The 26,529-nt window shown below is 44.3% G+C and overlaps 1 protein-coding gene, 1 long non-coding RNA gene and 1 pseudogene across 7 annotated transcripts in view; 1 reads left to right on the top strand and 2 right to left on the bottom strand.

Moving 5' to 3' along the window:
- The window catches only part of LOC113625694 (uncharacterized), a 106,789-nt gene extending 90,468 nt beyond the window's left edge, over positions 1-16,321 (bottom strand). For all 3 annotated transcript variants that reach the window (XR_003434799.1, XR_003434798.1, XR_003434800.1), the window contains exon 1: positions 16,179-16,321. This is a non-coding gene — a long non-coding RNA (uncharacterized LOC113625694). The remainder of the gene's footprint in view (positions 1-16,178) is intronic.
- On the top strand, positions 3,348-4,869 carry LOC113625692 (TOM1-like protein 1 pseudogene; annotated as a pseudogene).
- Positions 16,322-19,838: 3,517 nt separating the features above from the next.
- NBEA (neurobeachin) overlaps positions 19,839-26,529 on the bottom strand; it is a 627,914-nt gene continuing 621,223 nt past the window's right edge. For all 4 annotated transcript variants that reach the window (XM_027116524.1, XM_027116522.1, XM_027116523.1 and 1 more), the window contains 3 exons: positions 24,517-24,713; positions 23,578-23,729; positions 19,839-21,704 (listed from right to left, as the gene is read on the bottom strand). In XM_027116524.1, the coding sequence (XP_026972325.1) occupies positions 21,614-21,704; positions 23,578-23,729; positions 24,517-24,713 (440 nt within the window). In that variant the 3' untranslated portion in view covers positions 19,839-21,613. The remainder of the gene's footprint in view (positions 21,705-23,577; positions 23,730-24,516; positions 24,714-26,529) is intronic.

Consider the following 26,529-nt stretch of genomic DNA (forward strand, 5'->3'; position numbering starts at 1 on the left):
GAAAATCATTTCATTATGTGGTGATCCAGTGTAACCTGGGGTAGCAGGCAAGTGGCAACTTTATTTTTCAGAGAAGCTCCCTCTCGGGTGTCCCGAGCCTCCCAGGGTGTGGGCTGGGACTGTGGAATTCAATCGCAGCAGGAGCACGAGAACAGGAGTTGCACGGATATCTGTCTACACTTGTCATCTCTCATGTGATCTCTGGGCTACAAGCCTTCCTCGCCCCACCTGGGTGGATGGGTTCGAGGGGAAACCAGAAAGAGAAAACTGTTCAATTGAACATTTACTACATGCTAGGCGTTTTACGTGCATGGTCTCCCTCACCATAAGTCTGCAAAACAGAGATTATTGTCCCAATTTTAGAGGTAAGCAAAAAGTTTCAAATATTTTTGTGGGCCTTGCTCAAAGTGCCACAGCTGGTGGTGGAGCGGGCCTGTCTGCTACCAGACTCAATCTCTTTTTGGTTTGCTGCACTGCCTTCCTGCCAGGTGGCCCTCATACGTGAGGTGGAGGCTGAAAGGACCATTTAGCATCACAGGATAAAGGCCACAATGATTTCCCTCCACAGCTCACACCCTATTAAATAAGGGAAAGCAATAGACTGAGTGAATGTACTCAAAGGGCAGGAGTAAAAACAATACATTAGGACTCATTTGAGGAATAGGAAGTTTGCCTTCCAGTTACTGTGGGGTAAGGCAGAACAGGACCAGTCCTAGGGGCTCCCTAATTCACTGGATAAAAGACAGGAGGACAGTGATTCAGCGCCTGCTGGTGATCAGCTCAGGGAGGCCCCACTGGGTGGCTCGGCTGCACTCTAACACTTGACACTGGCTGATGATCAGTTGCTTTGCCAACATTTGAACACACCTGTGGAGTGAAAAGCCCCAGGCCCTGAAGCTTTTCAACCTGCCTGTCTGGCCTCGTCCCCTTTTCATGGGCGCAGTACCCTCATACAAGGAACTCAGCCCCATGCCCTCCAAAACCCCTTCCTCAGGCCTCCCGCCGAGCCAGGGGTGCTCTTGAGAGTCCTGTCAGCCCCATGACATTCCAGAATTCCTCAGGTGGGTCACAGACTGGGCTTCACCTTGACCTTGAGCACAGGCTCCCCATGGCTGTGGGAAGAGGGGGTGACAGAGCTCTCTTGAAGCCTAGGCCTTGGCAGTGTCTTGAAACATGGGTTTCCCACTTGCCTTTGAAGTTTAAATGTGGACCTGTTTTCTCCTGATAATAATAAGCAGGGCCAGGAGGGAGAAAGACAGAAGAGGGAGAGGAGGGAGGGCACTCAGCAGTCGTGTCAAAACAGAAAACCATCCAAACGCTGCTCGGAAGGGATGCTGACGTGGCTCCGTGGTTGCCAGTGGGAGTAACAGGGGCCTGGAGGCCTGGTCATGGGAGCAGACGTGCCCTGCAGGCCAGCTCCAGCCCGTGCCCGCTCTGGTCACCAAGGAGTGGACGGGGTGGATCTTGAAAAGAAATCAAGAGAGTCCCAAAATGTAACCACCGAGGGACAGAGGAAATGAGACCCTCGGTGCGGGCGCCCAGGGCCTCTGGAGGAAGGAGACCTCTGCCAACCAGCCCGCTGTGGTCAGGAGGTGTCCCAGACCTGCAACAAATGGCCACAAGCTATGGCCTTGTTTGGTCTAGAACCTTCTCCTCAAAATAGCAGAAATAAATGTTTGGAAAGAAAGGTGAAATGAATGACAGCTCGTGACCTGGCTTCGCATGTGTCACAGCCAGCTGGCCCAGTAGCACCAGGGGCCCCCGCGGTCGGGTCAGGGGTGATCCCTGCGGTCTAGCCAGAGAAACAGACACAACAGCCCACCTCTGTTCAGAAACAGAGTCTCCCCAAAGGATAGCAGTGTGTGCCTGAGGCACCCTGGGCCCAGGGAGGTGGAGCTGCTCCCAGCCGCAGGAAGAGCAGGGGCTCCAGAATCCAGGACCCCAGAATCAGGGTGAAAGCCTTTCCTGAGAGCCCAAGGCTTCCTGGAGACTAGAGCTGGAAGGGGCTCCGGAGTCCAACTCTCTCTGTTCATTCATTAAAAACATGGCAGCTCAGAGGAAGAGGCCACCCTGAGCTCAAGACCTCCTGAATATTAGCCAGCAGTTCCCCATTCATGAAGATGGAAACAGAATCCCTGCCTTGGGAAACTGATGTACCAATTAAATGGGACAACATATGTAGCCACTTGAATAGTCCATCACCTTGCAATCCTTATTTGTCATTATGCAGATAAAAGCCAACTAGGAAGACCCATAAAGGTCACAGCCTTGCCCAGAGTCAGTCAGTGGAAGGCCTGCCAAGGTCAGAGGTAGGCAGCTCCCAAGACGGCCCCTATGATCCCCCTGTCTGGGATTCACACCCTGAGTAATCCCCTCACACACTGTTATCCATAGATACAAAGAAGTGACTTTATATCACTTCCAAGATGAGGTTACAAGCCTCTGTGGCTCAGAACAGAATGATGGTTGCCAGGGGCTGGGGGTGGGGGAAAAGGGAGGTGTTTATCAAAGGGTACAAAGTTTCAGTCTGGCGAGATGAACGAATTCTGGAGAGCTATGTACAGCACGGCGACTACAGTTGACAATACTATATTGTACACTAGAAATTTGCTACGAGGGTAGATCTTAAGTGTTCTCGCCACACACGTACAAAAGGTGACTATGTGAGGTGGTGTCCATTAACTTGATTGTGGTGATCATTTCACAGTGTATACATGTATCAAAACATCAGGTTGTATACCTTAGATATGTACAATTTTAATTCGTCAATTATACCACCCAAAAGCTAAAAACCCAAAACACTGTGGCTGCCATCTTAGGCTCTGTCTTGGGCAGCCAGACCCTTGTAGACCAAATATGCCAAATTTTCAATCCCCACACACGATTCCAGGAGCTGAGAACAGAAACACTTTGAACTGGGACTGTATTTGTTTCCTGGGGCTGCCATAACAAAGTACCCCGCACTGCATGGCGTAAACAATGAAAATGTATTGTCTCACAGTTCTGGAGGCCAGGAGTCTGAGATCAAAGCAACAATAGCAGGGTTGGTTCCTTCTGAGAGCTGTGAGGGAGAATCTGTGCCTGCCTCTCTCCCAGCTTCTGGTGCTCGGCCTGCAATTGTTGCCATTCCTTGGCTTAAAGAAACATCGCCCGGATCTCTGCCTGCACCTTCACATGGCGTTCTACCTGTGTGTGTCTATGTCCGAACTTCCCCTTTTTATAAGAACACCAGTCATGTTGGACTAGGACCAACCCCAATGACCTCATCTTAACTTGATTACCTCTGTAAAGACCCTATTTCCGGTTGGGAACAGTGGCGGAGGCCCGGGCTGGCTCCCTGCGCTACCATGGCGCTCGGGAAGAGTCACCAGGACCCGTTTGCAACCTCCGTGGGCCAGCACATAGAAAATGCTACAGTTGCTGGACTTCAGACTGAACACTGGGGCCAGTTTATGCACATCTGTGACATAATTAACACTGTTCACGATGGGCCAAAAGATGCAATAAAAGCTTTGAAGAAAAGGATTTCCAAAAACTACAATCATAAAGAAATCCAACTTACCTTGTCACTTATTGACATATGCATACAGAACTGTGGTCCAAGTTTCCAGTCTCTGATTGTGAAGAAGGAATTTGTTAAAGATAGTCTAGTTAAGCTGCTGAATCCCAGATATACCTTGCCAAGAGACATTCAGAATAGAATTCTGAATTTCATTAAGATGTGGTTGCAGGGTTTCCCAGGAGGTATGGATGTAAGTGAAGTGAAAGAAGTGTAAGGAAGATGGATCTCCTTAAGAAAGATGTTCAGTTTCCTCCATCAGATGCTGAAACAGCCAGACAAGAGACTGCTCAGATCTCACCGAATCCACCACCATCTGTTCCTACTGCACCAGCTCTTTCTTCTGTAGTTCCCAAGAACTCCAGTATTACACTGGTTCCAGAACAGACTGGAAAACTGCACAGTGAATTGGATATGGTGTAAATGAATGTGAGAGTGATGTCTGCCATACTGATGGAGAATATTGCTGGGTCTAAAAACCGTGAAGACAAAGAGCTTCTGCAGAAACTTTATAAGACGGGTCGGGAGATGCAAGAGAGGATCATGGACCTGCTCGTGGTGGTGGAGAATGAAGATGTCACTGTTGAGCTAATTCAAGTGAATAAGGATTTTAGTAACACCACCCTTGGATATGAGAGGTTTACTCGAAACCAACAAAGGATTTTGGAGCAAAATAAGAACCAGGGGGAAGATGCCAATACTAGCAGTGAAACTTCTGCCCCATCCTCTGATCTCCTTGACCTAAGTCCCAGCCCTCCAACGCATAGGGAAACTCTGGGAGAATACAACACCCTGAATGCTCAGCTTTCAGACTTAAATTTCAGCTCTCCAAGTCCTGTTGTAACAAACAACTTGAAACCCAGTCTTCATCCACAGGTGGATTTGCTAGCCTCGGAAAATACAGAAACACCCGTTTGCCCAAAGGACCAGCCAAAACCTTGCCTCAGGTCATACATATGAGAGTTCTCTGGAATATTCAAATTCAGTATTACCACAGCCGGCTAGTCTACAGACCATTCCAGCGACACCAACAAAGCAGAGACCACCATCCTTGCCCAGCAATCAACCAGCGATGACAAAGAATGATTTCCAGCCATCCAGTTACTACGAGGTAATGGAGTTTGATCCATTAGCTCCTGCTGTCACCACAGAAGCTATTTATGAAGACACCGATGTATATCACTACAAAGGAGCTCAAAGTCACAGTGACTACTGAGGTGGAAGTAGATGACCAGCTCACTAGTGGCATTATGGGTGCCAATTCTCTAAAAGGTAGACCCTGTCGAGCTTTGAGACCCAGAAGTTAAGACATTCCAAAACATCAAAACCACGGTGGAACATTTTTCCTCTGTAGTAATGAAGTTCAAACAGAAGAGTAACTGTTCCAGAGTAACGTTTATGGTTCCTGACAGCAGCTGAAGCTTTATCTCAAAAGAACTTGGTTGTAACATATATTCACTTAAAACTTCAGCAGAAGAAAAATTCATGGTATTGAGGCCAACCAGGTTAAGTGTAGCACCTTATGTTTCACAGGCCTTCCTACATTTAGAAATCATCACAAGAGCTGGGATAAGAGTAGATGAAGACTGTTTCATTACAAAATGATTGTTAATAGATGAAAGCATGAATGTGAAAAACTATTATTCAGGAAGAATACTGAGTGTCTTCATTTAACTAAAGTTGAAAGTAGAAGTCAATTTGCACTTCTTTATAAATAATACTCTTGTTTAGAATTATGAATTGTAAAAGCCTTGATGATTGTAGTTTAATTATATTTCAGGTACCCTCATCCTGACCTCCATTGAGGTCAATGGATTTTACATTGGTTGCCTTTAAATATAATTCTTTATAATACTAAATGCTCTTTGTTTTTCTTTTTTGGAAGAAAGACTTCTGGAAAACATTCAGAATAAATTGTACTTTGGTTTGTCATAAATTACAATGACAAATAAATTACCATTAAAACAAAAACAAAAAAAAATACCCTATTTCCAAATAAAGTCACTTGCTGAGGTACGGGGGTTAGGACTCCAACATATTTGGGGGGGGGCATAATTTAATCCTTAACAGGGATGTTGCAGATTACTGGGATAAGTTGAAGGAGGTCTTTTAGAATCTCCCAGAAGTGATTACAGTGTCCAGATGGCTCTTACAATGTGCCCTGGGCAGTTAAGGAGGCAGAAACTAAGCAATTCCCCTGGTGTTAAAGTGAGAAGCCACATGATTCTTTCCATGTTGGTACTGGCAAGAAAACAACCCCCCTTTAATGGGTGCTGTGGGTGTGGTTTTCTTCAGCACCCAGTTAGTTTGCTGGGGATGTCCTAACAAAGTATCACAGACTGCACGACTTAAACAACAGAAACTTATTTCTCACAGTTCTGGAGGCTGGAAGTCCAAGATCAAGATGCCAGCAGGGCTGGTTTCTCCTGACACCTCTCTCAGCTTGCAGATGGCTCTCTTCCCTCCGTGTCCTCACATGGTCTTTTCGGCTGTGAGCACACACCCCTGGCTCTATTCTTATAAGGACGCCGTCCAATCAGGTTAGGACCCACCCTAACAGCCTCGTTTTAACTCAATCACTGTTAAAGACCTTGCCCTGTTAAAGACCTTATCTCCAGACCTTGCCCTGTTAAAGACCTTATCTCCAAATATGGTTACATTCTCGGATACTGGGGGTTGGTTCTGCCCCGGGGACACTAGGGGGAGACTCCCTCCTGGATGGACGTGTCTTTAGTCCAGACCATCCAGAATGTCTCCTGACCTTTTATAGTCCCGTGCCAGCACCCCGCCTTTCGGTGTGTGGGGTTCCCTGCCTGGCAGGTTCCTGCATCCGTTGCCAGGTCTGGAGGGAGGGCTCTGAGAAGGCTGTTCTTTCTCTGCTATCAGGGTGGAGCAGCCTCGGGCCCCTTGGGCCAAGCAAAGAGTACTTCTGTTTTGACTCTTCGTTTTCTCACATTTTCCCTTTAAACACAGCCTGTCTTATATCTCCCTTTCTTATTTTCGTTTCTAACCCCCTCTGTTCCTCTTCAATGTAATTTTAAAGTGAAAACACATGGTCGCAAACCGGCGTCTCCCCATTTACTCAGCTGCACCTACTTATTCAATTTAAACTGGAAGGCTAGTTTACAAACTTTCAAAAATAAGTCCTGGGCCAACGTGGAGAACTGTATAAACACAGGTCTAATTTCATTTCTACTTGTTTCTTCTTTTTTTTTGTCTCTCTCTTGCAAATGACCTTCCTAGTATAAAAGCCAAAACACATGCATGCACACACACATACACACTTTTTCTTTCTGGAAGTTTCTCCTTGATTTCTAATTCTGTAACAAAATAAACAGGTCTTGAACAGAAATTGAAAGTTTTTAAGAGACAGTTTCCAGCAAACTGTCAATTAACATTAGTGACATCATTCAACACAATATCCAGTTTAAAGGGCTTCAGGACAGAGTGTTTGATTGTTAGAAAAATGACTAACTGAGTAAGTGAATTCTGCTTTTTCTCCATGAAAGACACATACATACTAGTTTGTCTAACTGTTAATCCTAATCCTTTTTCACTTTTGGAAGGAAAGGAAGACAGCTTTGGAAAATAGGGCAAAGGACATAATTTTTGGCAGTAGAGCTGTTCATATTTTGGTACAAGGGAACCAAAATGAGAAAATTAACCCTGAAAAACTCTGGAAATCGACTCAAGTTGCTTTTTCCTAAAATGACCCATACTGTAGCCATATAAGTTCCTTATCTGACCCTACCCAGTCACATTATTTTGATTGTGAGCACACAGAATGACCAAAAAGTCCTATTGAACTATAATGTATTAGTTTTCTTCCATTTGTAGGGCTTAGGACTATACATTTTCACATATCTTATGTGACCCTCACAAAAACCCTGTTAAGGAACTTGCCCAAGATCACTACAGCAGATAAGCTGTAGACGATTCAAAGCCATGTCTTGTGAAGGCGAAGGCAATGCTTCTTCCTCTCAACTGGGAGGTATATACAAGTCTGGGGTTTTGTCATATGCTTGAATGTCACAAATGACCTTCCACACAGCAATAGTCTTGTTTTGGACTGAATTGTATCTTCCTCAAATTCATATGTTGAAGCCCTAATCCCAATGTGACTGTATTTGGAGATGGGGACTTTAAGGAGGCATTTAAGGATAAATGAGGTCATAAGGGTGGGCCCTAATCCAGTAGGACTGGTGTCCTTATAGGAATAAGAAGAGATGCCAGAAATCCATCCCCCACCCCCTCCCCCCAGCACGCAGAGAGAAAAGGCCATGTGAGGACACAGCAAGAGGGCGGTTGTCTACAAGCCAGAAAGAAAGAAAACAACCCTAACCCTGATGTTAGACTTCTAGCTTCCAGAACTGTGAAAAAATTAATTTCTGTTGTTTACGCCCCTCAGTCTGGGGTATTCTGTTATGGCAGCCTGAGCTGATTAATATAATACAGTTCTGTTGGAGACTCCTGGCTGGGGGATACTTCCCTAGTTTTACCCCATCTAGGGAACCGGATGCTTGTCCTTCATGGTGCCATAAATTCCTGTCTGTACAGAGGCCTCTATGACAAAATGTGGAGAATTTCTTGAAATTAAGACTTTAGGTAAGAAATGAAAGATTAGATGGCTGGACCCACACTTGGAAATGAAAACCATAGTCACATAACGTAAAAACCACTACTAATAAGGCAGTGGAATTATAAAATTAGCCTCTATTTCTTGCTTGATTTAAAAAATGGGTCGAAACCCTTCACCAGGTGTGACTTAGGGTGTTACTCTGATGAGACATAAGTTCTGCCACCTTCACCCTCGTGTAAGTCCCCCTGCTTTTGTCCCAGTCCAGCCCATATCGCAATGGCAGGTTTGTATGTCAGGATGTTTTTTCATGCATGAGAATTCAGTCCATAGTTGTGTAATTGTTAGGGTTCATTTTCAGAATGCCATCTTATAAACATTATTTCTAAGGAGATTTCCTCCTTGCTGTATTTTCTGCTGAACATTTAAAATTGGCTAGTCATTGTTTCCGTCTCAGTCAGCCGGACGATTCTCTGTTCTGGCCTGTTGATAGTCTGCTCTACCTCACTAGCTCTTCAGCATGAGAGCAGTTCCTGACTGGGGTCCATCAGAAAACAGATCCCCTATTTGAGCCAAAACCCTCGCTGTGTGATGTCATTTCACATCCCTCCAACTGCAGGCATTCAGGGGTGCTTTTATCAGCACTTTCCTTTCCCTGGTCCTAAAAGGACTTCCCTCTGTGTACATGAGTCTCAGTCCTCCAGTTCTTGGTTTGGTAACGACCAGAAACAAAAACAAGTCTGAGCAGGTTGGAGGTAACAACAAATACAACATCCAAGAAGCTTCTCCTGAGTTTACTACATCTAATTTTTTTTTTTTTTTTTTTTGCCTAAGCATAACTTACAATGTACAACAGATGGTAAAGGGAAACCTAGAGTTTGAGTTTCTTCAGCTAATAAACAAGATGGCATTAGGGGTATAGTGGGCTGTGGTACGTTTTAGTAATGGATGTTGTGGAAGGAGAGATTCCCTGCTGACAATCCGGAAGGCTGACTGATCCAGGACAACTGTCCAGTCTGGGACCTGGTCACTTTCCCCATCTGATCAACTGCCTAAAACTGAACAAAGTCCCAAGAAAAGAAATTTTGTATTTAAACTGTTTACTGGCTCGCTTTCTTTTTCTTTTTTTGGAAACTGGGGATTGGCAAATGACCTTAGAGTAGTAGCATTTTTCATAAAATATAGCTCTCTGGATTCATGACTCAGTTTTGTTTTTTTTGGGGTCTGTAGTGACCTCCCTTAGGTTTTTGTCGACTCCAACATTTTTAGATGTTTTGTAGCGGCATGGTTTTTGAATAGTTAAACCTCCATATTGCCAAAAAAGAGTTGAAATGGTTTGCTCTGATTTTTGCCCAAATTTTTACTTCTGTTTACTCCTTCAATTATGTGCCTTTCCTTATAAGTTCAAAATATAATCTTTTACTCAATTTTCTCAAAGGGTTACCCCAATATCCATATGCCAATATCTCACATGCCTTTTCATTTACTTCAATAGCTCCCACTCTAAACCTGTGCCAGTTTTCTCCTTAGAACTTCAGGTCTGGATTTCTCATCACAGTATATAAGGAACAACCGGATCTCATTCCCAGACATGGAGAAGTTCCACACTGCCTTTTACCTTATGTAGAAAATCTGAGGAGGATAATGCAACAACTTTGCATTTCTCCTTGGCCTGTCTATGGATCAAACATTAATGCTCTTATAAAATCTGCATTCTACTTACAAAAATCAATGTAAACACTCATGACCCTCTTACTTTGTAGATAGATATTTGAGGTTCTGTGAAATAGGGATTTTCTTTTTCTTTCTATGTCCCTCATTTTCAGTTCATAAATAGATGATCTGGTCTCACATTTAGATGAACTGGTTGGAGCCCCTTTGTCAAATTAAGTAGGAAGATGGTATTCTTCTATTAATTAATTAATTGTGACGGTTTTGATATTGAGGTCCCTCCCGTAAGAAACAGATACTCTCTAAGGAAAACTGGGGCTCCTGGTACCAGTGGAATTGTTCATTTTATCCAGTACTAGTTTGTTCTGCTTCCAGGGTCAGAGCCAGGGGTATGGTTGTAGGTTTCAATGAAGTAGATTTTTTTTTGTAAGAAGAAGAGCGAAACATTTCAGATCTGTCCAACCACGGGGCAAGCTCCCTCGGAAAGCTCTGTGCTTGCCATCCCCCCCACAGGACCAGGTAGGAGGCTCCTGTCGGGAGGCCCATGAAGTCCATGCTAGTGACGAGGAGGAAAATGCACTTTCATAACCAGAAAGACAAGGCTTGTTTCCACCTTCATTACAACCTATCAGTGAAATTTAAGAGGAAACCAACAACTCACCACCCAACACAGGCACCTGCAGGCTCCAATATTCATTTCTGAGTCCCTAAAGGAAACCCTTTTCCTTTAGGGACTCAGATTTGGGGGACACAGCAGAGACTCTGCTGCCTGAATCCCACGTGCCCTGGGATGCTCCTGAAGTTATGAGGGCCGAGTTGGGCACCATGTAGTATCCGCTTTCAGAACTGCTCAACTGAGCCACCTCTTCTGACTGTCTGTGCACCTGCTAAGAGCCACGTGCTTCCTGAGGAGCCCCTGGCTTTGCCTGCACACGCCCTCTGTGAGACCATGACACCCAAGGGGTAGCAATTCCCCAAGAGTGGGAGGTCACTGCCTCTCCTTCCTCACATCCTCTTCTCAGCTAAAACCCCCATCTTTCAGGTCTCAGCTTCCTGTCACCACCTCTTGCAGGCAGCCTACCCCAGTGCCAGCCCTGGACAGGGGTCCCCCTCTGCTCCTTGCACTGTGCCCGCAACTGTACTGAAGTGGTGATCACAAGACCGGCTGGCTTTGGGATTCTGGCTTCCCGTATGCTATTGAAAACAGGGTTGCGGTATTTCTGTTGGTATAATACTGATTTTTCAGAATTCAATCTGAAGTCATATTCATTTATACCTTGATATGCACTTACGTAAAATAGAGACATACTGTCTTTAGGTCTCAAGTTGAACAAAAGTACAGGTGTTTATGTTTAGAAAGTGCTCTGATCACCTCCCCTCTTGGTTTCAAACCCTTCCCAGAAGATCTCCGTTTAATTCCCGTCATTTTAGTTTTTTCATGTCTCCTCAAAGCAGTTTTGGGCTCCAATCTACTTCAATAGGCTACAGAATCACGTAGAATAAGGGTGGGGTGGAAAGACACAGTTAAGCAAACAGGAGAAGGATGTGGTGAGGGGACCAGGAGAGAGAGGATGGTGGGGGGAAGGGAAAGAGAAGGGGGAAAGGGGGAGGAGGAAGGAGAGGAAGGGGAGCAAAGAGGGGGAAGTTCCCGGACCCAGTTCCCAGCCCTTCAGCTGGAGCCAGACACTGCCCTTCTCCCAGAGGGGGTCCCTTCTCTCCCCTCCCCTCTCTACTCCACCCCTGTCTGTTTTCCTTCTGAACTGAAACCAGTTCCTTCGGGCCTGATCTCTCTTGCCCGGGACAATTATATCAGCCTGGACCTTCTTTCCTGATCCTCCTACGTGAAGAAAGCAGCTGAAAGGACTGAGGAGCCTCAGCTGGGCCCTACACCGCTCTTAGCAAGAACAGAGACTGGGGACTAGTTTGGAATATAGTTATTTAACTATAGGTGCAACCGTTTGGACATAGCTTATTTAAAAATAAAATATGAGCATCAACACAGCCTTTTCAGGACCCCACGCTGCAGTACCATGGAATTAGAGACCTGGATTGCCATCTTCCTGCATTCCTCACAACTGTCATGTTTGGGACCGCAGTGGGGAGTGGCCCCTGAGTCTCCCCACCGCACTGTCACCCCTGCTCCGAACCCAGGGCCTTGCACAGAACTTGGCTACTACAGAAAAAGTCAAATAAAAACTGCACTTGCGTGTGCTATAAAACCATTGCTCCTTTGATTCCTCGGTGTCCCACATATAAAGAGGAATTAATTCCAAGTTTATTGTGAGGAAAGCTTTGTGTGTGGCCTTCAACAAGATCACTGGCCTCTCAGGCCCCTTCTGTGAACAATAGGAATGATGATGTCCACCTTATGTGGCTGTTCTGAGGATAAGAAACAGTGCATTTCAGTCACAAAACAACATGGGCACCCAGTGGGCACTCAATGGGGCTGGTAGCCATCAGTCACTGTAGGTGTTCTGCTTCCCTCTTTTGTTTTTGGCTGGCGCTGCCTGAAACTCCAGAGGAATTTGAAGTTCAGTCACAGCAGCTGTGATCATCATTTTGGTTAGCATAGTTGCTTCTCTTCCTACTTCCTACTGTTCTCTATTTTTAAATCCCTGCGTATGGACATGTGCTTTGTGAATGTTATCATTCTCACCCTCGGCCAGTCATTTCAACTACTCCATCTCCGTGAGGACGGCAAAGGTCTCCCATTTTCTCACATAAAGCAAAAGGCAAGAATGACAAACCAGCACACAAACAAAACCCTGCAACACCCACGATGCTCTCGGTGAGAACCTGCACTTGCTGAGTGCTCGGGGGTCTCTGGGCCACCCCTGGGCCAGGGGCAGTGCTGCCTCATCTCCTTTCTTCCCGAAACAACCCTTTGCAGGTGACCTGGGCTTCCACTTTCCCTTGGTGCTTAGCCTCTGGGGGGGGGGGGGGGGGGTGGGGTCTTTCCTTTTGTGCCAGCTCAGCAATGCATTTAAAACAGGGTTTTAGTATTTGATCCAACATCATAGTTGTTCTATTTGGGAAGGGCCTTCAGGGAGCCTGGTCTACCATCCAGCCTGAAATGGAGATGGCTTTCCGGTACCTCTCCCACAAATCACTCCTCTGTTTCAATTACCCAGAATTGGTTTTCTCTGCTTGTAAGTAAGAAACCTGGCTGATGGAGGGGAGGCCCTTCTTCAAGACCCTTGGGGCTTCCCTCTCCTTCTGGTGACCCTGGGAAGGAGGTGAGGGCAGGATTTGCCCATAGGGCCAGGATTTGGGGTACTTATACCCCCTCTACCCAGCCTCTGCTAGGATTTCAGAAAACAATATTTCAAAAACATTTCAGGCGGTAACTTTACTTGATCAAGAAAGACGTGAAAAACGATTATCTACAGTTTCCATAATTTCATTTGAAAGGAAATGTTTAGCCCACATAAAAGACATCATCTCAGAATAAGAATAATTGAGCAATGTTAGCTTTAGGACAAGCTCGATCTCTGGCCTTTGATTTCACTTTAGACCAATGACATCTTCATCCTGGGCCTTCAGATCAGGCTTTCGAAGTGCCGGCCTCATTATGTGGGAGGGCACAGGGCCCACCCCTCCCCTGCCCTATGGCGGGGACAGAGCCTGGTTGCCTGCAGCTGATGATACTGGCAGTGTGTGCCCAGGGCCTCCCTCATCCCAGACTCTCCACCCCTGGGTGCTGGGTGGAGGGCAGGGGAGGAGGACCCAGTGGTTAAACAGCACTAGATCCAAACATATGTCTCTACTGGAGGCAGGGGAAGCCATGGGCTCAGCCCCACCCACAGAGAACACAGGTTCCCTCAAAACCCCCTGCTGCTCCTGGGAGGGTCCCCTGCTCACATTCCCTCCATCCAGTCCTGAGAGTCAGGGAAAGGGCTTGCTGAGCCCGGGCAGAGGGGGTACAAGTGCCCCAAACCCAGGCCCCATCGGCAAGTCCTGTTCTCACTTCCTTACTTACTGCCTGTGTGGCCAACCGAGGCAGAGGTCATGACCTATCTGGCCATCAGCAACCTAGTAGGACAGAGGAGTTGAGAGGACCAGATGACCTCTGCAGCCCCTCAACAACACCCTTAAGGGATCCTCCCCTTGGGCCCGTGGCCTGGCACCCCCAGCCCTACCCCCTGCTCTGGGCATGGAGAGCTTGACTCTTCCTGAGGTGACCAGCCTGAGGGGCGCTGGCTCAGACCGTGAAGCCCAGGGCCATTCTGCCTTCAGAATAATCCCTGTGGGAACCTCTTGCCATACAGAGGGGAGGAAAGTCTGTACAGAGGCCTCTGAGCTTCTAACCACAGGTTTTCCTACCAGGGTTTTGGCTCTAATCACCAACAGGGAAAACAGCTCATCATCCAAAAGAATGAACACTCAGAGGAGGCCCTGCTGAGAAGCAGGCTCTCCCAGCCGTGTTGAGCGGCTTCCCGTTTTGTTTCTGTGTGATCGGGAAGGGGCACCACAGAAGAACAGAACTCAAACAAACAAAATCTTTCTGTCTTACTAGGTGCTAACCAGAACTGAAATCCAGATTTATGTCTGCAGGTGGTGGCGGGAAGCTGCTGGCTCTGCCTCTCCCACAGAGAGCATAGATTCCATTCAAAAACACGCGCAGCTGTTCCTGTGAGTTTTGGCCACGTCATCAAAACACTCAACCTGGCACCTGAGGACTTCTCTGTTCGGGGGAATACCTCACAGAGAGGCAGCGCTTTGTGATTTGGAAAAAATGCAGCCTGCACAGGGCTTTCTCTATTGTACACCTGAAGAGCCAAACCTTACCAAGTTTCCATAACCTGCCCAAGGTCACCGAGCAGGGGAGCTAGGGCTCCGACCCAAGTCTTCAAGTCTCAAGCTTACTGTTTTTTTTCCCACATGACCCATGCATTTACTTACTCATTGGTTTATTCATTCATTCAATCAACAGTTTCAAGGGCTTAGCATGTCGGTTTACAGTCCAGTGGAAAAGACAGACACATAAATGACAGTGACAACGCAGTTTTGTGCTAAATGCCTGCAACGCCAGAAGGAAAAACCCTGGCAGTTTTGTTGTCATGTAGTGCAAGGGAGATGTGTGTCAGTGAGCCGTGAGAATACAGGGAGATGGTGCAAAAGGAGGGGTGTGTGCAAGCAGCCCCGTGCACTGAGAGATGGGCACCAACTACACAGGGAGGGGGGCTTCACGGAGGAGGTGATATGGAGTCAAGAAAAAAAAAAAAAGAGTGCTCATCAAGACAGGGCAGCCAAGATGGAAGACCTAAAAACCACAGGAGAAAGGGGCAAGCAGAGATGGCGGTCACCGGCTCTGAGCACAGGACTGGCTCAGGGCTGACAAATTCAGAGTGGTTGCAGGAGCCAGTGTGAGGCCAGGCATATTTTTAAGTTTTAAAAGAACATTTTTTAACTGAAGTGTAACATACACACAGAAAAGGACACAAAACTTCACTGGGCCGCTCAGTGAATGTTCACAAGGTGAACGGACCTGCATAACACACGCAGCTCCTGAGAAGGAGCCCAACATGGCAGAACAGACCTCCAGCGCTCAGGAGCCCCGGCGTGGCCCTCACCAGTCATGACCTCCCATCGAGTAACCACGATTCTGATTTCTGACAGCACATATCAGTTTCACCAGTCTTTGTACTTTACATAACACGGAACACGTACTCTCTTGCGCTGGTATTTTTAAATCAACATCTATGTTTGATTACTGGGCACAAAGCTGCCAAGAGCATTCTTTTCCATGTCTTGCTGATGGATGGAAGCAGGGGTTTCCCTTGGATCTTTATCTAAACATGAGACCGTGGGGTCACACACAGGCAAGGAATATTCTTAGCTTTACTACCAAATTTGAATTTGTCACATTTTTCTAAGCAGAGATAGGGAGCTAGAGGCAGGGAACTGTATTCATTAAGGATGCTGTGATTTGATCTCAAGCACCAAAAAATACAGCTTTGATCAACTTGGGTCACTAGGGTGACCCAATCACTAGGGTCATCAGAAAGGAGGTGACATGGTGGGACCGGGATGGGTCCAGGAGGTCCCCAGGGGTCGAGTCCCAGTAAAAAAAAAAAAAAAGTCACATGACAGGTAGAGGAGGAAAAGTTACCCCCGGAAGATCCACAGCAGATAAACAGGGAAAGGGATGTCAAACAGACGAAACGAAACACGCCCTAGACCGTGGAAGGTGACGGCCACCTGCCGAGCGAGCTCTACTGAAGCTTGACTTATGCTGTAAACAACACAATGCAGATACTTTTATCCCCATTTTAACTGACGAGAGGACTAAAAAGTCACTTCCAGAGGAGCCCAGCAACGGGACCCTGCCCTCCAGCGGCCTGAAAGGCCCAGAATATGAGAAGCTCTTACCTCAAATCATCTGTCAGCTCCGCTTCTCCCGACGGGATGAAGGTGGGTAGGGAGCAGAAATTTAAACACTTAAATACCCCTTCTTTTGTAGCCTTGGGCGTTGCTATCATCGGTGAGTCCCTGAACCTTGACGGGAAAGGCCCGCGGCTACGACCGGGTCCCGTAGTTTGGCCGTAAACCTCTTTGCCGCAAATATTTTTCGCTGCATAATTAATTGGCCGTAAGGCAATTTTGTCGTAAAAGTTAAACTAACTGACCTTTTGGTTTGACACGTATAATACAAAAATCACGACAGATGATGATGATTTGCCCCAAGAGTTGCATTTCTTATTTTGAAACACATTACATTGGAGGAGAAAGAGGCCGAGGGCCTGGAAAGTGCAGAGTTGGACCCACATCTCCCATAGAACTCTGGAATTTCTATCAGCGGACGTGCGACACGTGACAATAGGGCAGCGCACACAGCAGTGTAGAAGGCTTTCACTACCCAGTACAAAGCTCAGTGACAAATAGCATCCTAGTATTTAGAAACTGATGGCTGATACATCTTTTAATGAAGGAAGACACTTTATGGGGACTTCCCTGGTGGTGCAGTGGTTGAGAAGCCGCCTGCCGATGCCGGGACACGGGTTCGAGCCCTGGTCCGGGAAGATCCCACATGCCGCGGAGCAACTAAGCCCGTGCACCACATCTACTGATCCTGTGCTCTAGAGCCCGCGAGCCACAGCTGCTGAGCCCACGCACCACAACTACTGAAGCCTGTGCGCCTAGAGTCTGTGCTCCACAGCGGAGCGGCAGGGGGGCCCACTGCAGTGAGAGGTCCGCACACTGCGGCTAAGAGTGGCCTCCACTCGTGGCTACTAGAGAAGGCCCGCGTGCAGCAACGAAGACCCAACACAGCCAAAAATAAATAAATAAAATAAATTTTTATATAAAAAAGACACTTTGTGGAAAAAGTGCAATGCTGAAGGAGATAAATCAAAAAGCAAAAAAAAAAAAAAAAAAGTGTAAAATACTATGAATGTCAGACTTGGGAGACAAGTGTTTAGGTAAAACCTCCTAAGTAAAATCAGTTATTTGAGCAGTATTGCCATGAATCTATGCACATTTTAAATGTATTCAACTATTTGTATTTTGCAATAAAGTTCTCTTAATTTTGTTACTCATTGTTCATGATGTCCTTTTTAATGTCCCTCTTATATTTTTAGTTATTTTATCTTTTACAGCAAAATTGCCTTATGGGCAGTTAGTTATGTGGCAAAAATGTTTGGGGCAAAGATGCTTACAGCAAAGAAACTTACGGCAAAAATACCTAGAACTGGCTGTGACAGTAACTGGAGAATGGAGCTCTCTGGAAGGACCACAGTGCAGGGCGGGAGAGGCAACCTGCGGCTTTGGGTGTCAGGGCAGTGGGAAGAGGGAGGACCCCTGAATATTCCTGCCAAATTTGCCCAGGGGTCTGGGCTTCATCTATACATTTGTTAAAGCTACATTTACTGACAATCTACTCTGAATCCAACACTGCCCTAAGGATCCAAGATAAAAGAGTTCACAGTCAAGAAGTTCACAGTCACAAGGCAGGAGAGGCTAGTAAGCTATGACAATACACTGCTCTGCAGTGATAGGGACATGCCAGGTATGAGGAAGTTAACCCAGGGGTCAGGAGGGAACACTTGAGCTGCGACTATGACAATAAGTAGAAGTGTGATGATGTTGTAATTTACTTTAAAATACCCAGTATAGGCAATGTGATAGTACGTATTAATGTTCTCTGCACGCTAGGGGCCAGTTTCCCTGATCAGAAATTTACACTCCAGATCATTTAAATAGTAGAGTCTCAACATAAAGTCAAGGGCCAGAGCTCCAGCTTCCTTATCCCAAAGGAGACCAGAAGCTTTATTAGTTAGGATAGTGAATGTTAAGACTGACTTTTCAGTGGGGAAATTACTGACTCCTTAACTAGCATCACTGATGAAATTAATGGTATTTCATAGATGTGAATTCAATCTACACTGGCCACAGTATTTTGGAGACTTTTCCTACTGCTCCATAGCCAGGGTATAAGAATCGACCGAGGTCTTTAGCCTGTACTCTTGGGGTGGTACCCAAGGCTTGATTCCTAAATGATTGGGTTGGAGGAGTCTGGTTGCCAATGGCATTACAAGACTAATGGGATCCTGCTTCCAGATGACCAGTGCATCTGCTTCCAGTGTATCTTCCATGTACAATGATTGTCAGATCACCGAAAAAGGCGCTGGACTTCCCAAGCTCACAGAAGACTTCTGTGAATGGTCTCACGCTTGCTTGCTTGCTTGCTAAAACGTGTTTGCTGAAGATGTGTTTCCACAATGTGGCAGAAATTGATCCTGAAAATTGTTTTCATTATAACATAGTGAAGATGTGGGGTTTGGGGACTACCTTCACCTGCCAAAAAGCCTGCGAATGAGCAAATTGGTTTAGGTCAATTTGCAGCAAGGAGTGCCACCAGGTGGTGCAGATAAAGAGGAGTCCTCTGGGCAGGGGACACACTAAGAACCAAGGCACAGGGTAGATCTCAGCCACTGGTAGTACGTGGGTTTGCCTGAGGTGCAGGGTGTCAAAGGGCGGGGTAGATGAGACTGTTTCCCTCCTGGAGGATTTCTGTGCTCTCCTGAGTCTGGGCTTCATCCCTTACATTAATGTTGTCAACAATGTGCCCAGGGGTGGCCCACATCAGAATCACCTGGGTGGGTGGGGCCCGAGATTCTGCTCATAGAAATAAGCTCCCCAGGTGATTTTTCACCCACCAGAGTTTAGGAGCACAGGAAGCCATGGCAGGGTGCTGGGCAGTGGGATGACTGGGCTGGTGGTGTATTCAGACCCTCAGGCAGCAGTCTCATGGAGTACGGTGGGAGGGTTCTGATGTGAGGCCCAGATTCTGGTCAAGAGGTCTTGGTGACAGTCCAGGCAATGGTTCTGGAAGTGGGGCAGTCGGTTTAAAGAGGCCTTGAGGTAATGACCAGCCTGAGGAGTGATGGACGGGCTGTGAGAAGGGCTGGGTTGAGGGAGCCAGCCGGGCTGAGGATGACTGACAGACGTCTGGTTTGGGGCCAGGATGGAGAGTGACAGTAGCAAGGCTTTCTCAGGCTACTATATGGTTGTGTCGTTTTTGCCCCGAGAATGCAGATGGAAGCTTACCTGTGGTTCTGTTGCTCCCTGGGCCTGTCCGGAGCCCCCTCAGCGCGGCTCCTGTTACCTGCCTGCTCTGGTCAGCAGCTCCTCCACTCCCACCTGCGTCGTGCCTGGTCAACGATAAATTCTAGAAAGCGTAGTTCAAATGAAAATAGCACAATTTGCTAACCTTCATGTAATGGGCTGTTACACCCTTCACCTGCATTTAGTTTCTTTTAAATGAAACAAAAATAACCCCAAAAGTGGACTGTGCAGAAGAAATAACAAGAGCTGTTTCCCTCTGGTCACTGGTGCCCCAAATCCCTGCCAGATGGTCAAGCAGAGAAGCTCATGTTTCAGCAAATTACAGAACCTCATTAGGACTCTATTTCATGTTCTTAGATGCTCTAGGCCTTTATATGAGGTGACGTTGATTTCTTAAACTTGTATGACAACATAATGAATGCACATAAGTGAAGTGTCCAATGAAATGTGAAAAAATCGGTGAATTCTTTGCATATTTTATTTGTCTTTTTTTGATTTCCAACTCACACACATCTGGCATATTTTACATCTTTGCAATAAAACATGGTTACAATAGCTTAAGGAATTTATATATCCAAAATATTTCACCATGATCTCAAGATGAAATGAACTTGTCTTCCAGATGTTCATTATCCTCCCAATTCTAAGCTACAAACTCAAGATATTGCTTACAGCCTGGTGATGAATAAATTAATCATTACGCCGATTCCCCAGAATTTCAGAATCTCATAAATACAAACAACAATGAAGAAGGAATTCAGTGCTAAAACTTACTAGTACAAGGTGGATAACAAATAAGTAATCACATCAATAAATAATGATATGTTTCTGGTGCAAAGTGCCAATACAAAGAACCCATTATCTTGTTTTTATCTTTTTAAATAAATGACTGCAAGTGAGTGTAAATTCTGAGAAAATTACATTCCTGTAACATGCCTCATAGCCCTACCGACACAATATGTACATATCTATGACGATACAGTCACCAAATATACAAAGAAGAAACATGAATAAAGTGTATATACCCCTGGGTGTATAACTTGATCAGTACAATGTATGGAAAATCATTTGATAGCCATCATTGTATATCATAAAAGATGAAGTGCCTTAGGCTAAGAATGTGGCTTTAGGTGAAAATTTCACAAGAACCTAAAAGAATAACGCCAGTTATTGTTATAATAAAGTCTGACTTATTATTAAAGAAACTAAGCTATTCAAGAACCAAAGAGAGAGAGAGGGTGGGGGGGGAAAAAAAACAGCAAAAAAGTTAGCATCAGATTCTCCTCCCCTAATGTACACACGCTAAGCCAGCAGGATGATTCTGGAAGAGTTGTCCAGGAGTTGGGAAGTCATTACTATGGAACTAAATGGTCGGGACTCCTATTTATACAATAAAACCAGGACCTCATCCCTAAGCCCCCTTTCTGCTGTGTCTTCAAATTATGAAGGTTACGGCTGAATTTTCTTTGTATCAAGTACCAAAATGGCAAATAATGGCTTAGTATTCAAATGCTTTATGAGCAAATTTCACTTAGAAGGGATGAATTTAGATTTAAAAGTGCAAAACTATGTATTTTGGTGAAAATGTCAAAAATTACTGATTGAGCCCAAATTCAGTCCTTTCATACAAGCTGTGTCCTTGCACAGATCGTACTATTTCCTAGTGTCAATGCACCTGTCCCATCAAGACTTCAGGATTAAAGAACATGCAAGTTGTAACTCCACAATAAAATTAAGAAATGTTTTGTTCTTTATACAAGGTTTTACTTTTACAAAAGTATCCCTTTAAATAAGATGCATCTGATGTACAAAGTATCAAACGTGTTTTTTTTTTTTTTTTTCTCAGCTTGAAAAGAGGCTGGAAATGGGATGCAGGTTAGGTTCAAAGCTTAAACTTTGTAACAACTGGACACAAGGTTCCTCAGAATTGTCAAAAGTCTCTTGTGACACGTCCTACTACCTTTTCTCAATAAACGACAAGATATGAAATAATTACCAAAACATCTCCTAATTCATATAATTTACATGATATAAGCTTGCTTGGTAGCAGCTGGTGTTCAGTAGTGAAAAAACACACAAAGTAAAATGGCTGCTGACTACAATGTACAGCTATTGCTGGGTGTGATGGAATGTACAAACGGAGGTCGATGTAGACGAGTTTTTTTCCACCAGAGATATTGCCTTTCCATGCAGCACTTGTGCTCTCAGCTTTAACTTGGCTTTTGGCTCTCCATTTGTCTTCAGTATCTGTTCTGATGCTCATAATGCCACCGATGAAAATCTATATTAAAAGCTACAATGCTACCAGAAGCCATGCCAGTGATCAGAGTCCTGGAAAAGCAGAGGCAGTAGTTAAGAGAGACACAACATCACTGATGTGGTGCTACTTTACACTAAACAATAGCACGATCTCAAAGTTCACCAGGTTTTACTCTTGTGTGCCCTCAGGTAGGATTAAAATTTATTCTTGGTTCTCCTAGGAGAAGCTGAATCAATCCTGAAAACACCTGGACTGCCAGACCACATGTTGATTAACTTTAGATCAGACAACTCATCAGATGAACACTTTCTGAGTAGGCATCCTCACTGTATGTTTATCTCTCAATTTGTAACTTATGTGCATATGCTACTGCTCCAACATATCAAGGACATCATAAAACAACAATAATAATTGAAATTGAGGATGAGACTGAAAAAGAAACAGAAACAGTATCTTTCCTTGCTCCTCCTGGGAGACCACTAAGACGACTACAGCCTTGCCTATGCTCTCTCATCTACTCTCTCCCCCATACCGAGTGAAGGATAAAGATCTTACAAAACCTTTCCTGCCCTCTGCACCCCTTGAGAAGAGCTAATCACTTCCTTCTTCTGTTCCTCTGCTCCTGCTTCCCTCATAAACATTTATTATGATTATGTGAGCTCTTTGGGGTCAGTGATCTTGTTTTGTATCCTCAGGACTGTGCACAGTGTTTAATCTATGATGGTGGCAGCAAATGTTTGCAACATGAATACATGAATGAATAAGAATATCCGGGAGAATATTTAAACTACTTAAGAACACAAGTCATTTCAAATACTTTAGAAACACCAATGTATATAAAATAATTACATGGTAAACCATTCCCATTTATGAATACGGACTACAGCATTTTGGAACACTTTTGGAACACTCTAATGATAATCTGCCTAAATTTTCTTTAAAACAGGTTGGGCTGAGATCAAATACCCCTTCCCCAAACTAACTTAAATTCCATTGCTTTTCTTGATGACTTCAGTACCGTTTTACTATAGTGTGAAGATGCTTTGTTAAATTTACCATATAAGCCTTAACATTCATACTGTTTTAAAACCAATACTCTTATAAAGAATATACACATAGTTGAAATAAGTCGGTTAATAAGCTTTTCTTATTTCTGTTAAATATATAGCAAAAAATGAGAAACTACCATATTAAGATTATAGTTTTAATTTATTTTTTAAATTTAGAAATTTAGACTTTATATTCCAATTATTCTTTTCACTTTATAATAAACCCAAAGGCAAACTTTAGGAAATAACAAAATCTTGTTGCAAATTGAGGAACAGGAGAAAATCATATTACTTTGTTAACATTCCTGTCAATTCTTTCCAAGAAAAGATTATAGTGTCTTAGGGAAATACATAAAATACCACAAAATAACACAAATGGCAGATATGTGAATAAGAAAATGAGGGGGGGGCGGTGCTGAAGATTGTTTCAAGTAACGAGTGCCTCGTAGTTTTAAAACAGAGGCCAGCTGTAGTCTGTACGTTGCATTTGGCTGCATTTAGCTAGATGTATGCCTCAAGCTGAGACTCTGCTAAAAAATATGTGTTTCTTTCACATAATGTAAGCCAGGCGGGCCTGTCTGAGACCAGGTACGGATGTGAGAACAGAGAAGCTGGTGGGGATAATTCTACATTTTGGGCAGTGTCTAGATGCGCCTGTTTTTCTTCAGACCCATTTCTTTCTTTTTTCCCCCCTTATTCTCTTCCTCTGTTTCCTTCTTACCAGAATCCTTTCTTACAGTACTTACTCCTCTCCTCAATTTACCCTTCTCTGCACTAGTCTTTCTTCCATCTGCATGCTGGAATCTTCTTCACAGCAGGTTTCACCCTTGGTAAAATGTTAAGAACTTTCAATGACAGTTCTTGAGCGATTACATTTCTCCCCAACGTGGCTCACCTCTGGTCATGGGATAAGTCCATTGCTCTAATGCCAGCATCACATCCGGGGTAAATGTACAGCTGCTTGAAGTCACAGGCCTGCCAAACCTCCACCACGCCATTGTCCCCTCCGGTCACCAGGTTCTGGCCATCGCTACTCAGGAGAATGGCCTTTGGACAAGGGAGAAAAGCAACCATTTCTCTCAGTGTTTCCCAAAAGATCAGTGGGCACTACTGGAAGGCACTTAATACAAGTCCCTTGTCATTATTTTCTACTTTTAGCCACTTGTCCAAGTTTTCTAAAGTCCAATCCATAGACTTTCCAATGTGGAATTCATCAAAGTTCTTACATAAACAAAGCATCTGATTAAAACCAATTTAGGTTACAAAATAACAGAAGTCCCAAAGAGAATATTATCAGTCTAATCCAGAAAGAACTTGAGAATTAAGTAACATGATGTTTTGTTAAGTTCTGAATACTAGCTATATCAAGACTTTTAGAACAAATGGCAGAAGCATATTTAAAAGCTGTTTTTAATAATGATAAGCCAGCAATTATAATTCATTTGTGAGTGATGGGCAATTTGGTATGTAATTTTGGTCTAGGGTTCAGAAGATAAGATTCTTTGACAATAAACTCATTTTTAACGTCAGGGGAGTGCAACGCAGGAACAATTGTTTGTAAGAGTAGATTAGGAAAGAATCTCCTTAAGGGTCTAACCTCTAATCAAACTACAGCCATCACCTCCAAAGTCTAATTCACTGAGTTAGCTACTTGGGATTAAATGAGCTTTGGGTTTGTTCAAAGCATCAATCAACATGAATTCATATGCTTTTACAAACCAACACACATTTACCTGGATACCAGAGAAGTTCTATTATGAGTCATTTAATGTAAAATAGTCAATCTATAACCTCTTGGCTAGGTCCCCAGTTAGCACGGAACATGCAGATTTACCCGTGTTGAATCGTTGATCTCCATTTGAGCCAAAAGTTTCCCATTGATGCTGAAATTGCTGAATCGCCCTCGTTCATAGTAGATGATACAGTGGCCTTCACTGGAGACAGAGATCAAGCGTGGAAACAAGCAGTTTTCTGGTCCTTCGAGGGCTCTTAGCAAATCTCCAGTGATTGTGTGGACGAGGCAAGGGCCCTCTGCAGAGCGGGGAACAGAAAGGTCAGAGTCATTGGTGACAACCAGTCACGTATTAGCTCCCACACACCTGCAAACCGTACCTGAATAATACACTCAGATTTGTTGAAAGAAGGTAGAAAAGAAAAGAACTATGGTGGCAAGAGCAAAGCACTGATGTTAGATTTCAACAGAACAAGTACAGAGAACTGTTACATAACACACACGTGTCTTCCAAACTTTTTATCTAGGTCAGTAGTTGCTCTTTTCCTTCATGAGATAATATTCATTAAAAAAGGATACAGTTCATACATTACATGAGAATAAAAGACTGTATGTCAAAGTTTTCTCTTAATATGTGTTTAGAACTTTTTCTTTAGAAAGTTCAGGAGAATTATCAAAACAATCACTAATTTTCTTTAGTATCATCAAAATTTTAATTGTACCACATAAATACAATACTATCAAATAATAAGTTTTACCATTCTATAGTCTATACATAAAATGTAAAAGGCAAAATTAAGAAAAGGAATCCAGTAATTCAGACTGTAGGAACACTTTTTTCTTTTTTAAATAAATGAAGAGTGAGGCAAGAATGTAAAAGTAGTATGGGGAGTGACTTATTTTTTCTCAGGTAGAAATTTTAAGATAAAACATTCAGTAGTCAAGTTCAGACAAATAATTGGTTAATGTAGTTTGGTATTACCTGTCCCCCAGAACCCCCAGAAAAACTGCATAAAACCATGCATGAATTACATTCTTATGTTTCAAACAATTGATTTCAGTAGATACATATTTTACAAGTGACATTATAAGGCTATACCTAAATGTTTTCCTGATTACTAAAGTAATAGACGTGCATTCCAGAAAATACAAGGAGTTAGAGAAAAAAAATAGCAATCACTTCTAGTACCAACCATCATCTACAGAAAATTAATGTTTCTCCCTATGCATATTGTGTTTCTTGCTTTCCTTCCCTTTCCTTTTTTTCTTTTTTTTTTGCTTTACAGAACAGAATGATATTACATGTTATTTCTAAGACAGACATTAAAAGACATTTAGTGAAAATATCCTATGTGTCCCTCCCGGGGTTATTTATTCTTAAATACGAAAACGCAGTGTCCCTGCCTTCAGACATTATACCCATTATCTCTAAAGCGGCCAGAATAAGCTCCTATAAGCCAAACCTGATCACCTCACCTCATCGCCTTGCTGACGCCAATGGCTCCCCACTACACTCAAAACAAAATACTTGTGCCACGGGGGCCCCTCACCTCTTCAGCCTTTGTCTCCTTACGTCCGCGGTGTCCTCACCACACTCGGCCCCTTTGGTTTTCTTTCAGTTTCTCCTAAGCATTAGGCTCCTTACTGCCCCGGAGCCTCCCGTGGAGAACTGGTATCTCAGCCAGAATTAGAATCCAAGTTTCCTGACTTTTCCCGAAACAGTACTTTTTCCACAAAAAGTCAAAAGAACTAAGTCATCGTATTTCCTTTCCCATCTACCACTACACAGTCCCCAGCCTTGAGAAGAAAATGACTTGTGGAGGGGGTTGGATCCAAGGCTGTGTCTGATGAGCAGCCTGAGCCCCCCATGGACCCCACCATCACGGATATCTTCCCCTTGTCTTTCATTTCTTATTTTTTTTACTATATTTTTATTTTTGGCTGTGTTGGGTCTTCGTTGCTGCACGCGGGCTTTCCCTAGTTGTGGCAAGCAGGGGCTACTCTTTGTTGCCATGTGAGGGCTTCTCATTGCGGTGGCTTCTCTTGTTGTGGAGCATGGGCTCTAGGCGTGCGTGCTTCAGTAGTTGTGGCACATGGGCTCAGTAGTTGTGGTTT

Source organism: Aethalodelphis obliquidens, unplaced genomic scaffold (assembly GCF_003676395.1).
Source record: "Aethalodelphis obliquidens isolate GAN/ISIS:26980383/991018 unplaced genomic scaffold, ASM367639v1 scaffold16, whole genome shotgun sequence".
Classification (NCBI taxonomy): domain Eukaryota; kingdom Metazoa; phylum Chordata; class Mammalia; order Artiodactyla; family Delphinidae; genus Aethalodelphis; species Aethalodelphis obliquidens.